Here is a 12,881-nt window from a genome sequence, read left to right as displayed (position 1 = left end):
CTCTCTCTCTCTCTCTCTCTCTCTCTCTCTCTCTCTCTCTCTCTCTCATTAATTAATTAATTAATTTTAAAAAGGCTGTTTGAGCTGGGAAGAATTGGAATGCCAGCCTCTTGGCTCTAGAGCCCCGAGCCCTAGCAGTACATTTTGGAGATGGAAAGGTTTACAGGTAGACAGTCCTAACGTGTTACCCTGAGCAGGCACATGAAGGAGGCACAGTTGGGGCTCCAGGGCAGACGGTCGCTCACGCCTCCACTCGTTGTGTCTTGCAGCGAGCCCAGTCTCCGGCGGCTTCGGACTGCTCGTCCGCGTCCTCGTCGGCCGGCCTGCTCTCCTCCGCCGGCAGGAGCAGCCTGGGCACTCACCAGCTCCCCCGGGGCTATATCCCCATCCCTGTGATACACGAGCAGCATGTCACCCGGCCAGCCGCCCAGCCTTCCTTCCACCACGCCCAGAAGACCCACTACCCGGCTCAGCAGGCCGAATACCAGACCTACCAGCCGATGTACCACCGGGCCCCAGGGGACGACTGGGAGCCCCGGCCCGTGCCGGCGGCGTCCCCATTTCGGTCACCCGTCCGGGGTGCATCCAGCCGGGAGGGCTCTCCAGCCAGGAGCAGCACACCGGGGCACTCACCGTTGCCCCACCGGGTGCACACCGTGGTTGACAGGCCTCAGGTACGGAGTTGGTGTCCACAGACTGGCCCCCGCAGCGTCTCTCCAGGGGCTCAAGAGCAATGTGCGGGTGCCCTGGTTCCTCCGTGGGTCCTAACTAGCTCCCACGTGTTACGGGGGGAAAGCGAGATCCTGACACTGGCCGGTCACCGGCAGAAATGCAGGACAGGTGCTGGGAATGCTCAGTTCTTTCTGCAGCTTTGCTCGTTGGTCATTGCAGCTGCCTTTGGGGCAGAACCCCCGCCACCCCCGGGGGGAGATAGCTGGGCGGTGTGTGTAGTGTCACTCACACACCTGGGACCCGGGCGTCTTAGCACCCAGCACAGTTTTTCAGGGCCCTTCAGACCCCTTCCACACCCCAGCCACAGCCTCGTCTCCAGTGTTCCGGGCAGCTTGTTGCCTTCTCACAGATACCCCTTCTCTACTCGGCAAGCCCTTTCTGTTCTTCCCACCTCTGTGCCTTTGCTCTTGCTGACCCAGCTCCCTGAAATGCCATCACAATCCAGCTTCTCCCCATCCTCCAAGGAACCAGCCAGTCTTGCCTCTTTCGTGAAGCCGCCGCCTCTTCCTCATGGCATCCCATCACAGTCCCTTATGGCTTGGTATGGGTTACTCGGTGCATTCCAGAAGTGTTCTTCTTACCTGTTCAGCTCTGAGCTGGACGACAGGGACCTGTCTTACACCTCTCTCCTTTGGGGTAAAGGACCACATTGCCTGACTGATGATGAGCCGGCTGGCTGGCTGACTGGGAAACCTTCCAGCCTGGTGAAGTCGCAGGCACAGACCTATTCATCCTTCCGGGGCAACTCGTAGGGCACATCCTGGAGGAGGAGGAGGAGGTCATTAGTTTTCATAGCTTGTAGCTTAGCAGAGCCTTGAGCAGCCCTGGGCCCCCCGACTTGAGCAGCCAAATTAGTTCTCTGCCACAATATTTAGAAGGAAAGCCCCTCATAGACAAATGCAGGGTGTCTTACCATAAATGGTGATAACACCCTCCTATGGTTCTTTTTTTAGCTTCTTTATTTGGAAATATTTCAGCCTTACAGAGGAGTTACAAGAGTCCTACAAAGAAACCCAGTATACCCTTCATCCAAATTCACTGTTAGCATTTTGCTGTATTTGCTTTGCCATTTCTTATTTCCATATGTATCGTCCATGTGGTTTCTTTGTTGGAGATCTAATTGTAGATATTGTGCCCCTTTATCCATAAATAATTCAGGAAAAATTTTCCTAAGAAAGATCTCATTCATAACCACAGTACAGTGATCAGAATCAGGAAACTTAACGTCCTTAAAACATTGTTATCTGATACACAGTCCACTTCCAAATCTCCTTGATAGTGGTTTCCCCGTTCCAGGATCTAATCTGGGATCATGAGCACCGCATTTAGGTATCATTTCTCCTCAGTCTCCTTCGTGGTTCGGTCCTTCAGTCCGGAACAGTTCTTTGGACTTCCTTTGCTTTCATGACCTTGACATTTTCAAAGACGACAAGCTGTAGAGCAACTCCTCTTAAGAGTTTCTAAAGTCATTTTTCTTACCCAGAGATTGTTTTAAGACCCAAAGAGGAGTGTGTGGCTGGTTCCTGAGTGGTAAGGGCCAGAGTTGAGGCCGTCTGCATTGGCAAAAGAGGTCTGGTGGGAAAGGGGGTTGTTGGCGCTCAGATGGCTAAGTAGCCACCAGATCCTAACTGCACCTCTATGTGTATTGTAACATTATTCACAATAGGCAAGATACAGAAGCTGCCCAAGTGTCCATCGGTAGATGAATGGATAAAGCAGATGTGGTAGACATATACACCAGAATATTACTCAGCCATGAAAAAGAATGCAATCTTGCCCTTGGCAACAACACGGATAGACCTAAAGGGTACCAGGTGAAGTGAAATAACTTGGAGAAAGAGAAATACCATATGATTTCATTCATATGTGGAATCTAAAAAAACAAAAGAGCAAACAAAAAACCAAGCGGACTCATATAAGCAGAGGACAGACTGATGGTTGCCAGCAGGGAGGTACATGGGGGGTGGTGGGATGGGCAAAATAGGTGAAGGGGATTAGGAGGTACAAACTTCCAGTTACAAAATCACGGGGATGGAAAGTACAGTGTAGGGAATGTAGTCAATAATATCATGAGAACAGACGGCGACTGTACTTCCTCGGGTGAGCACTGCGGAGCGTGTGCAACCGTCGAGTCACCGCATTGTGCTCCTTAAACTAGAGCATCGTCTGTCAACTCTACTTCAGTCATAAAAAGGGGGGTGAGAGGTTCGCTAAATTGCTAGGAGAGCCAAGATATTTGTTTTAAGCACAGCTCATTCTAAAAACTATCGCTCGCAGTTACTTTAAAAAGCACCTCAGCCTGGGTAGCCAGGAGTCAGTGTGGAGACGCGCAGCTGAGTGTTGGCACAGATGTGCCCCACGAAATTCTCCCGGAGTTAACTATTTTGGGCATCCTGCTTACTCTCAGAAAAATACATCGGTCTGGGCAGAAACCACGAGGCTGTCATAGATTTAAAAAAAAAAAGATTACAACTTTTCTGAAACAGGACGTGGGCCTTTCCCTCCCGGAACAGAGACCATCCCCACAGTATCAGGGAGGGTCGTGTGGCGGTTACTCCTCCGTGGCTGCCTCACCAAAATTCTGAGTCACGCAGGACTTTGCTTGGAGCTAAACTAGCTCGGCAGTTGGCGAGGTTGTTGGTGAGCGAGTTTTCATTTTTGAAAACTATATTGGTTTTCTTTTTGTTGCCCTAAGAATACCATCTACAGAAAAATTCAGTGAGCGGTAACAGACGCTCAGTCCAGGGTGATGAGTGGAAATGAGTGGTTCGGTCCCATACACGAACAGCATGTTTTTATTCTGTATAACAGTATGTGGTTGGCTTCGCAAATCTCTTTTATACTGTTGAAGCCATTCCCCAGTTTTCTTTATAGTCAGTCGTACTAGCTACAAACAACTGCCTGAGACTCTCAGCCAGTTACTAAAAATATCTTTGTGTCCTTTGCCTGTTCTCAGCAGCCCATGACTCATCGAGAATCTTCACCTGTTCCCCAACCTGAACACAAACCCGAAAGCAAGCCAGGCCCAGTTGGACCAGATCTCCTTCCCGGACACATCCCGATTCAGGTGATCCGCAAGGAGGCGGGGTCGCCACCTGTCTCCCAGAAGCCCCCACCCACCTCTGAGAGGGTGGAAGTCAAGGTTTCGGCGGCTCCGGTTCCTTGTTCGCCCAGCCCCGCCCCTCCTGCTGTTCCATCGTCCCCCAAGAATGTGGCTGCCGAAGAAGGGGCAGCCCCCGGCCCTGCCCCCGCCGAAGCCACACCCCCCAAACCAGGGGAAGCTGAGGCGCCCCCAAAACACCCAGGCGTGCTGAAAGTAGAGGCCATCTTACAGAACGTGCAAGGGCTGGAGCAGGCCGTGGACAGCTTTGAAGGCAAGAAGACGGACAAAAAGTACCTGATGATAGAAGAGTATTTGACCAAAGAGCTGCTGGCCCTGGATTCGGTAGACCCCGAAGGACGAGCCGACGTCCGTCAGGCCAGGAGAGATGGTGTCAGGAAAGTTCAGACCATCCTGGAAAAACTTGAACAGAAAGCAATAGATGTCCCGGGTCAAGTCCAGGTTTATGAACTCCAGCCTAGCTCCCTCGAAACTGATCGGCCACTGCAGGAGATCGTGGAGATGGGTGCCATGGCAACAGACAAGAATAAGAAAAGTGCCGGAAACGGAGAAGATCCCCACACTGAAAACCCGCAGCCAGAAGCCAAAGAAGCCGCAGCTGCAAACCCGGGCAGCCCCGGCACGGCAGACACAGCTGGGAACCCAGCCGCCCCGTAGTCTCCGCCCCGCGCCGCAGACCCGGGCCCTGGGAACTGCTGGTGTGCGGTAGGGAATTTTAAGTTGCATGCATTTCAGGGACTTGAAATCAGTTTGTTTTTACTATTCGTAGGCGCTTGGTACACAGTAACTTGGGTGGAGGCCAAACACACTAATTAAAGGGCTAAAAGGAAAATAGTGCTTTTCTTCTGTATTCTTATTCTGTACAAATAAGTTGCTTGTTTCAGAAGTTTAACCCCATTGCTTGTTGTTGGGGCCCTTTCTGTGCTCGGGCACCACGTGTCGGCCATGGTTGTAAGCTGTCTTCGTGGAGCTCTGGACCGAAGGAGGTTTTTGGCTGGTTGATGGGGTGTTGATTTCCCATCGCACAAATATGGAATCCATTTTTCAGAAACGTCGCCCTTTTAATGGGATGATTCTCTTCATCTCATAGCTAAAATAGCTAACTTTAGATAGAATAAAATGTGCAAGGAGCCCTAGGAATATCTGTATGTTGGATGACTTTAATGTTACACCTTTAGAAAAAGGAAAATAAAGTAATACTATAACTCAAGATGGTTTTTTGTGATTTCTAAAGTTTTGAGGAGTGGCAGCATCAAGACTGGGTCTCCCTGGCTTCAGTAACCGCCTGTATTTTCAGGCCAGCTCTGGGATCCACAACCTCTGTCCGGGCCTGGCTCCTGAGAGAAGGCGTGTCTGTTACATTTCATCCTCAGGTTGCAGCTGGTAACTGGGAATACTGGAGGCTGTGCACCCAGGTGATGGGAATGTCCCTCTTCCGATTGGCCCAGCTCAGTGGCCGCTCTGGGAGCATCTCTGCTCACCTGGCCTCAGGCCTCAGCAAGGGGCTGGGAGGGTTCAAATGCACCCTCGTGTTGCCTGAGGCTGACCAAAGTGCTCTGTGCGCTCCAGGTCACCGGGGTTGGGAATGTGTTCTGTGAGAGTTTTAGGGTCATCTTCATCTGACATTTCTCTGAGTCATCAAACCAGGCTGGGTTTATCTTCCCAGATCGGGTTCCTAGAAGCCATAGGGGTTAGGATCAGATGCTCTCAGAAGCCAGTGGGTGGAAAAAGATCCTTCTTTGTATGCCCGTGTTTTTTAAAAGCTTGGGAAGGACCACAGCCTCTGAACGCACTAGACTTTGGTGTTTTAATTGCTTGCAAATCAAAAATGGAAGAGAAGGACAGTCCTGAGAACTTGGAACCCCCAGAGAGCATGCTGACACAGAGCCCCCGTGCCGGATTCCTCAGGACTGTACTGAGGTTAATATTGGTGCGTGACGATGCCATACAAAAATACACGCTCCTGGAGTTGCCACTCTTAGCCCGCTGAGAAAGGTTGAAGTCATTCCGATGGGAATCCGCCAGCATCGTTCCTGGGTGAATTCATGTGGGGAGTACGAGCTGACTGCTGATGACATACCGTTGATTCTAGAAACCTGACTGTGTAAGTAGGGATAAAGGCCTCTACTGGACTTTTTTAAATGAACCAAAGATCAAGAATGTGACCACTTCTTCTTGTGACTTGGGCGTCTACGCTCAACGGACCTTAACACGAAGATTCCTTGGGTGGTTATGAATTGGACTGATGTTATTTTTATCACTAAACATCAATAGATAGCCCTTTACTACAGTTAGAAGACTTTTAATCATTCACATCAGATGGTACCTGGCTATCCGGGTAGGAATTATCTGGCCTGTGCTGGTGGCCCCTGGGTCTTGCGCGGGGGCAACAGGTTGGCTATAGGGCTGGCTGCAAGGTTCTTACTAACATAACTGTCTTGGTCTCTGTAGGAGTCGGGGGACAGATATCCACTGAGGATCTGTGGGGGGTTTCTGCTTGTGTAATCATCCAGGTGCCCTTTAGAGAACATCATAGTGGAGAACACAGGCTTGAATCAGAACTCTTGGGTTCAGTTACAGCTTCTTGTAATAGCCTTTTCCTTCCTTGTTTCCTCAGTTGTAAGACGGGGGAAAGTGATTCAATGAATTGAGACATGTGGAGCAGCAGAAGTTGTACCTGGCATGTAGCAAATGTTAGTTACTCTCAACATCCTCACGAAGTGGGTGAGGCAGTAGGAAGTGACTTGCCCCCAGGAACCACAAAGGCCACGTCAGTCTCACCACAGTGCGCCATCTTCTTCTTCTTTTATTTTTATTTTTTTAAGATTTTATTTATTTGACAGAGAGAGGCACAGCGAGAGAGGGAACACAAGCAGGGGGAGTGGGAGGTGGGGAGAAGCAGGCTCCCCGCGGAGCAGGGAGCCCGATGCGGGGCTCGATCCCAGGACCCCGGGATCATGACCCGAGCCGAAGGCAGACGCTCAACGACTGAGCCACCCAGGTGTCCCTTCTTCTTTTTTTTAAAAGATTTATTTCTTTCAGGGGCACCTGGGTGGCTCAGTTGGTTAAGCGTCTGCCTTTGGTTCGGGTCATGGTCCCGGGGTCCTGGGATCGAGCCCCGCATCGGGCTCCCTGCTCGGCAGAGAGCCTGCTTCTCCCTCTGCCTCTGCCTGCTGCTACCCCTGCTTTGTGCTCTCTCTGTCAAATAAATAAATCTTTAAAAAAAAAATTACTTATTTCAGAGGTCCCTGGGCTTGGTTTCCAGAACTTTCTAGAGTACCCCCCACTTCCTTTCACCAAGGGTCTGCACCACTCCAGCACATTCCCACCTTTGAGTGTGCCCTTGCCACTCTCCCCTCTTGTCCAGATCTTGCTCACCCTTGAGCCGCCATTTTGTGAAACCTTCCCTCCTGGGACAGTACCTTCCTTCTCAGACTTTCCCTCCCCCGAACTCCGTGCCTTCTGTCTGTTTGCCAGGGCCCAATTGTCTTCCACCTGTTTGAACATCTCCAGTCATTTCCTGAGCAAGACTAAATTCCCCGAGGCAGTCCATTTTGAAACCTCTTAATTCCAATGTTGTTGTGCAGACCTGGGCACAGAGGTACCCTGGATGACCAGGAGACCCTTCAAGTCCCTTTGTCTTAAGATCAGATCTTATGTGTCCAAGGCTCAACTGACATTCCAAAATAAGCATCAATAATAGTTGATGGGCGTTTAGGGTCCCCAACTGTGTTGAGTGTGGGTAAGTTGTTTCCTTTCTCTGGGCCTTCCCCACCCTCCATGGAGGGTGGGCACTGACCAGGGCCCCTCTTGGTGGTCTGGATGATTCTGGTGAGTCCACGCTTCTTACGGGGTTGAGTCTCTGTGCAGCATGGAGCTCCACTGTGGGCTGTGCATTCCTGCAGCTCCTGTGTGAGAGTGGCCAGTTTGCCCACTGTTCTGTAACATTATACAAATGTAATCATATGCCAGGGAACAGGATCCAGAGTCGCAGTTATTTTGGGATATGCAAGAGCCTGTGGGAAAATGCTGGAACATATCTGAGTCACTCAGGCAAATACCTTTCTTTCCGTGTTCCAGCATGTTTTGAGCTTCCAGGCGGCGCAAATCCGCTCCAGCAGGCGCACACGCTCTGTGTGTTGGGCCTGCCCTTCCTAAGCAGCACTCCCTGTTTCCCTGCGGTGCTGCGGCCTCCTCTAGGCTCTGAAAAGTGAGTGCGGAGGGCGGAGCGGCAGGGCTGGATTAAGCCCTTGGAGGCCTTCAGGGTGGGAAAAATTCGTGGTGATGCCCCCAGAAGGGATTCAAAATAAAAAGCAGTAGTAAGCCCCAAGTAGGTGTAAGGATGATCGGAATGTGCCATGTTACGCTCTGTTGCTTTTTAAAAACTGGAAATAAAATTCCTCCGGTTGTGTGTGTGTGCACGCACTTGGGTGTGTTCTTGCTTTCCTGGGACTCAGGCTGCCTCTTGTCCAGCGCCACCCACTAGGAACCAATGGGGATCAGAAAGAGCCACCTCGGTCCCCGGGGAGGGCACCGAGCAGGGCGAGCAGGGACCAGGAGCAGAGCACAGAGTGCTGACCATCCTGCTTTCAGGGAGAGGGTGGGGAGGCAGCCGCAGGACCTGTGGACGGGGTCCTCTCCAGACACGGGAGCCCAGAACAGCGGGGCCAGAACTGCAGGTGCACCTGGAAGCCAGCCTGAAGGTGGCACAAGGAGATGCAGAGGGGATTGGAAAAAGCATCCCAGGTAAGAAAGAAGGGGCCTTTGTCCAGAGCCGGGCTCTCCCTGACCCTGCCTGCTCCAGCCAGAGCTCTGCCCTGATGTCCTTGCTTGCCCGTGTGGAGGCTGGGCTTTCTCCACATCCCTGTCGCTGAGCAAGAAGGTCTTCTCTTGTCCCAACAGGAGTCCTGCCTTCACTCTCTCCCTGGTTTTCTTCTGCTTCCTCTCTCTTTCTCGCGGAACAGGGCTCCTTCGCTGCCCACTCCCCCTCTTCCCCTGCCCACTGCTAAACAGCGAGGCCTCGACCTCCTGCTCTTATCGCTGGGTGGTGGTTAGCTGTGTGTCAGTTTGGCAAGGTGACTGTACCCAGATGCTTAATCCAACACTAGTCTAAGAGTTGCTGTGGAGGTATATTATAGATGTGGTTAATTTCTACAGTCATTTGACTTGACGTAAAGGAGATTACCCTTGATAACGGGGGAGGGCCTCGTGCAATCAGTTGAAGGCCTTTAGCACAACAACTTTTCCAGGAAACAAAAAAACTCTGCCTCAAAACTGCACCATCAGCTCCCACCTGAGTTTCCAACCTGCCTGCCTGACCTGCAGATTTCAAACTTGCCTGTCCCCATCGTCATGTGAGCCAATTCTTTAAAATATATCTCTCTAAAGTGTGCGCACGCGTGCGCGCACACACACACACACACACACACAGACACACACTGTGTTTCTCCAGACAACCCTGACACACTGTTTATGCTCTCTGCTGTAGCTGGGTCACTGGCTGCCAGTTTCCACCCCGCAGTCACTTCTGGGTCTATGTCACTGATCCCCTCTTTCTCCTGAACACCAGACTTCATGCACAGCTGCCTACGGGGTTCCCTCAGCACCACATCAGCTCTGTCACAACACCGGCCTTCCTCGGGGTGCAATCTCAGAGGCCACCACCAGGGGGAGGAGTGACAGAGCCAGCCGTCCCAGTGGCCGGCTAGGGCCTGGGGGGCAGACGCAGGCTGCAGAGGTCACCACCAGGGGGAGGAGTGACAGAGCCAGCCGTCCCAGTGGCGGGCTAGGGCCTGGGGGGCAGACACAGGCTGCTGCTCAGGCCCTACGAACAGTTGCCACGGAGGAACGGGGCTCTAGCGTTGTCAGAGTTTTCCAGTATTCAAGAAAGTCTGGAAATCTGTTCATGTGAGATCTCTCCATTTTTAAATATTTTTAAATGTTTTTTTAAAACCCAGCTGGCCCAACAAACCCCATCTGTAGGCCAGATTTGGCCTTTGGGCAGCCAATTAGCAAGCTCCAAGTCCCACTGTGCTGCATATATTTAATTCTGTCCCCAGTCCCTTCTGGGCCCCCCTCTGCTGTGAGTTGAGAGTGTGAGGACTGTGGCCTGGGTTCCTTTGACCCCACTTGGGGCGGAGCAAGTCAACAGGAGAAGGGCGGCAGACCGAGGGAACTTGGCTGCCTGCTCCCATTCTCTCTCTCTTGCCGAAATCCTTTTTCATTCCCCTGCCCATCCAAGGCTTTCATCCTGTCACTCACAAACCGCCAACAGCACCTCACTGGGTCCAGTTCAGAGCTGGCCTGCCTTCAAGGTGCCCCAACCCCTGGCCCCTCCGTTCTAGATAAGTCAGCAGATGCCTCCAGGCCCCATGTGAAAACAAAACTCCAACTCATCCCAGTCACCCCTGCACTCTTACTGGCCTACGTGGTCGCGGACGTTTTGAGGGTGGTGGTTGTGAGTCGGCACTGGTGTCAGACTGAGTTCCCATCCCGGCCTCCTCGCTCAATGCCTCTGCGACCTTCGGCACCCTCTTCACCTTTTTGAGCCTCAACTGCTCCCTTAGTTAAATGGTGACAGTGTGAGTGTCAGACTCTACTTGGGTAACGCATTTCATCTTGAGGACAACAGCTTACCCAAGACAGGCAGTGACGGGAGGACTGTTCCCACCGTTCTTCCCTCCACACTACCCAATGCCGAGGGGACAGGGGCCAAGGAACAGATCCATGGTGTTGGTCCTTCTGCTCTGCAACCTCAAGATGGTATCTGGGCAGAGTCGGGGGGAGGGGCAATGTCACCCCAGGCCAGTTTCTTCCCTCCCTCCCTATCTCTATAACCTCCCTGTTTGAGTCTGGATGACATCTCTACAGTACATTCCAGCCAGGGAATTTATGGTTGCAAGAAATAGGGAACAGAGACACTCCCCCCTGCCGCCCCAGGCCAAAAAAGACCTCAAGCAACAGGATTTACTGCCAAGATCTCTGAGCCCTAAACCAGGGCGGGCCTCGAGGGGAGCAGGTGCTGAAGGAAAGCACAGAGCCAAGCGCCCAGGGTCTGGCATTGAACTAAACTGCCAGCAATCCCGGAAGCACTCTGTTCTCCTCTCCCACCAACGATTAGGACATTGGAATCAGGACGTGATGCCGTCAGGGGAGCACTCACGTTGGTAACCACTGGCCATTCCAGAGATGGGCCTTCCGGGAGAATGGGCTCAGCAAAGTGAGACCCGGAAGCAGCATGTTCCCACCAGCTGGAACTTACTACGGGCAAACACAAAGGAGTAGAGACACAGGGGCTGTGAGGGGCACACTGGCTGTCGATGCTCCTGGCAGTTGGTGCCTAACGTGGCCGTCACCCCTTGGCGCCCCTCAAAGGTGTGTACATGGTCAGGACAGAGGGGGACATTCCAACGCCAAAACTGAGGCATAGAAAGGATGCCCCTTGATACAGCTCTAAGCAAAATGCAAGCAAATTCCATCCTAGGCGGTGGGGTGTTGAGCCGACAGACCCCATGTGAGAGCCAGCTCCTGACCCAGAGCCTTGAAGGTGGACATGCTCAGCCGCACCAAGCCCCACAGGCCTGCCTTCGTGCCGGTCCTCCATGGATGCAGGAAGGGTAGGACAGATTAGACAAGCTTCCAGCAGCAAGGACCAGGTTGAGCATCAGTCATGTGGCAATTCGCAGTGGGCAAGCTCCAGGAATGTGGCCCTTTATGAGTGATAGATTCTTGAAACTGCTTAGCTTCAAACGACCAGTGCAGTGTGGGAATAATAGTAAGAGTGGAGTTAACTCTCAAGTTCACAGGCTCTGTTGGAGCTGATTTCTTGCATTCTGGAGGACATGGATGTGCTTCGGTCCGCTTCTAGCTGTATGAGGCAGAGAGTTCTGGAAGGTTATAGAAGAGTCTTCAGAGATGACAGCAATTGCATTGGTAGCAGGGACATCACCTAGCTTTAGAAGGCCTTCCTCTCTCCCCTACTTCCCCTTCAGTCCCTCCCCAGGACACAGCTTCTGTAGAATCCGAACTTGAACCTACATGGGCTCTCCATGGCCACATGGTCTCTCTTTATATCTGAACCTTTTAGCTTCCTCTCCCACCGTTCACAGATTCCTCCTCTACATATCTTCTTTTGTGTTTTTAATTTCAGCTTTATTGAGATACGACTCCCATACCACACAATTAACCCATTTAACCTATATGACTTAATGTTTTTTAGTATATTCACAGAGTGGTGCAACCATCACCACAATCAACTTTAGAGCATTTTCATCATCCCCAAAAGAAAACCCCCATACTCATGAGCATTTACTCCCCGGTTCCCCCTAACTCTCCCCACACCCCCAGTCCCTGGCAACCATTAATGTACTTTTGTCTCTATAGATATGCTTGTCCCAGTCATTTCATCTAGTTTAATCACATAACACGTTATCTTCTGTGACCAGCTTCTTTCACTTAGCGTCACGTTTTCCGGGTTCATCTCTGTTGAGGCGGGTGTCCGCGCTTTCTTTTTTTTATTGCCGAAAGGCATCCATTGTGTGGATAGACCACATTTTACTTATCCACTCATCAGTTGATGGACATTTGGGTCATTTCCACTTCATGGCATTTATAAATAATGCTGCCGTGAACACTCATGTACAGGTTTTTGTGTGGACATGTTTTTTGTTTCACTCGGGCATATACCTAGGAGTGGAAATGCCTGGGTCACCCGGTGACTCAATGTTTAGCTTTTTGAGGAACTTCCAGGCTGTTTTCCAGAGTGGCGGCACCATTTTACATGCCTACCAGCGGTGTGAGAAGGTTCAAATTTCTCCACATCTCATTCTCTCCATATCTTAGTTAAACGTTCAAGCGCATAGATCTGACAGCTCAACGCTTAGCACCAGGTGATGCGGTTCACTGACTAGCTCATGGACTGTCTGCCGCGGGTCAGTGCTCACCCCTGGTCAAATCGGCTAGGGCCAGAGTGATGAAGCATGGTCATGGGCTTCAACACACGCCCACCGAGTGCCCGTCCCTTCGGCAG

The 12,881-nt window shown here is 51.7% G+C and overlaps 1 protein-coding gene across 2 annotated transcripts in view; it reads left to right on the top strand.

Annotated features, from left to right (window-relative positions):
• The window catches only part of BAG3 (BAG cochaperone 3), a 22,571-nt gene extending 17,508 nt beyond the window's left edge, over nt 1–5,063 (top strand). Inside the window, exons 3-4 of one of the 2 annotated variants that reach the window (XM_025880624.2) lie at nt 270–674; nt 3,692–5,063. In XM_025880624.2, coding sequence (XP_025736409.1) covers nt 270–674; nt 3,692–4,510 — 1,224 coding nt within the window. In that variant the 3' untranslated portion in view covers nt 4,511–5,063. Of the gene's footprint in view, nt 1–269; nt 675–3,688 lie in introns of both variants that reach the window. The other variant, XM_025880623.2, reaches the window with a different exon arrangement.
• Nucleotides 5,064–12,881: the final 7,818 nt, after the last annotated feature.

Source organism: Callorhinus ursinus, unplaced genomic scaffold (genome assembly GCF_003265705.2).
Source record: "Callorhinus ursinus isolate GAN/ISIS: 27379988/994484 unplaced genomic scaffold, GSC_fseal_2.0 scaffold20, whole genome shotgun sequence".
Taxonomy (NCBI): Eukaryota; Metazoa; Chordata; class Mammalia; order Carnivora; family Otariidae; genus Callorhinus; species Callorhinus ursinus.
Note: the sequence above shows the minus strand (reverse complement) of the source record. Positions and strands in the feature narration are given on the sequence as shown.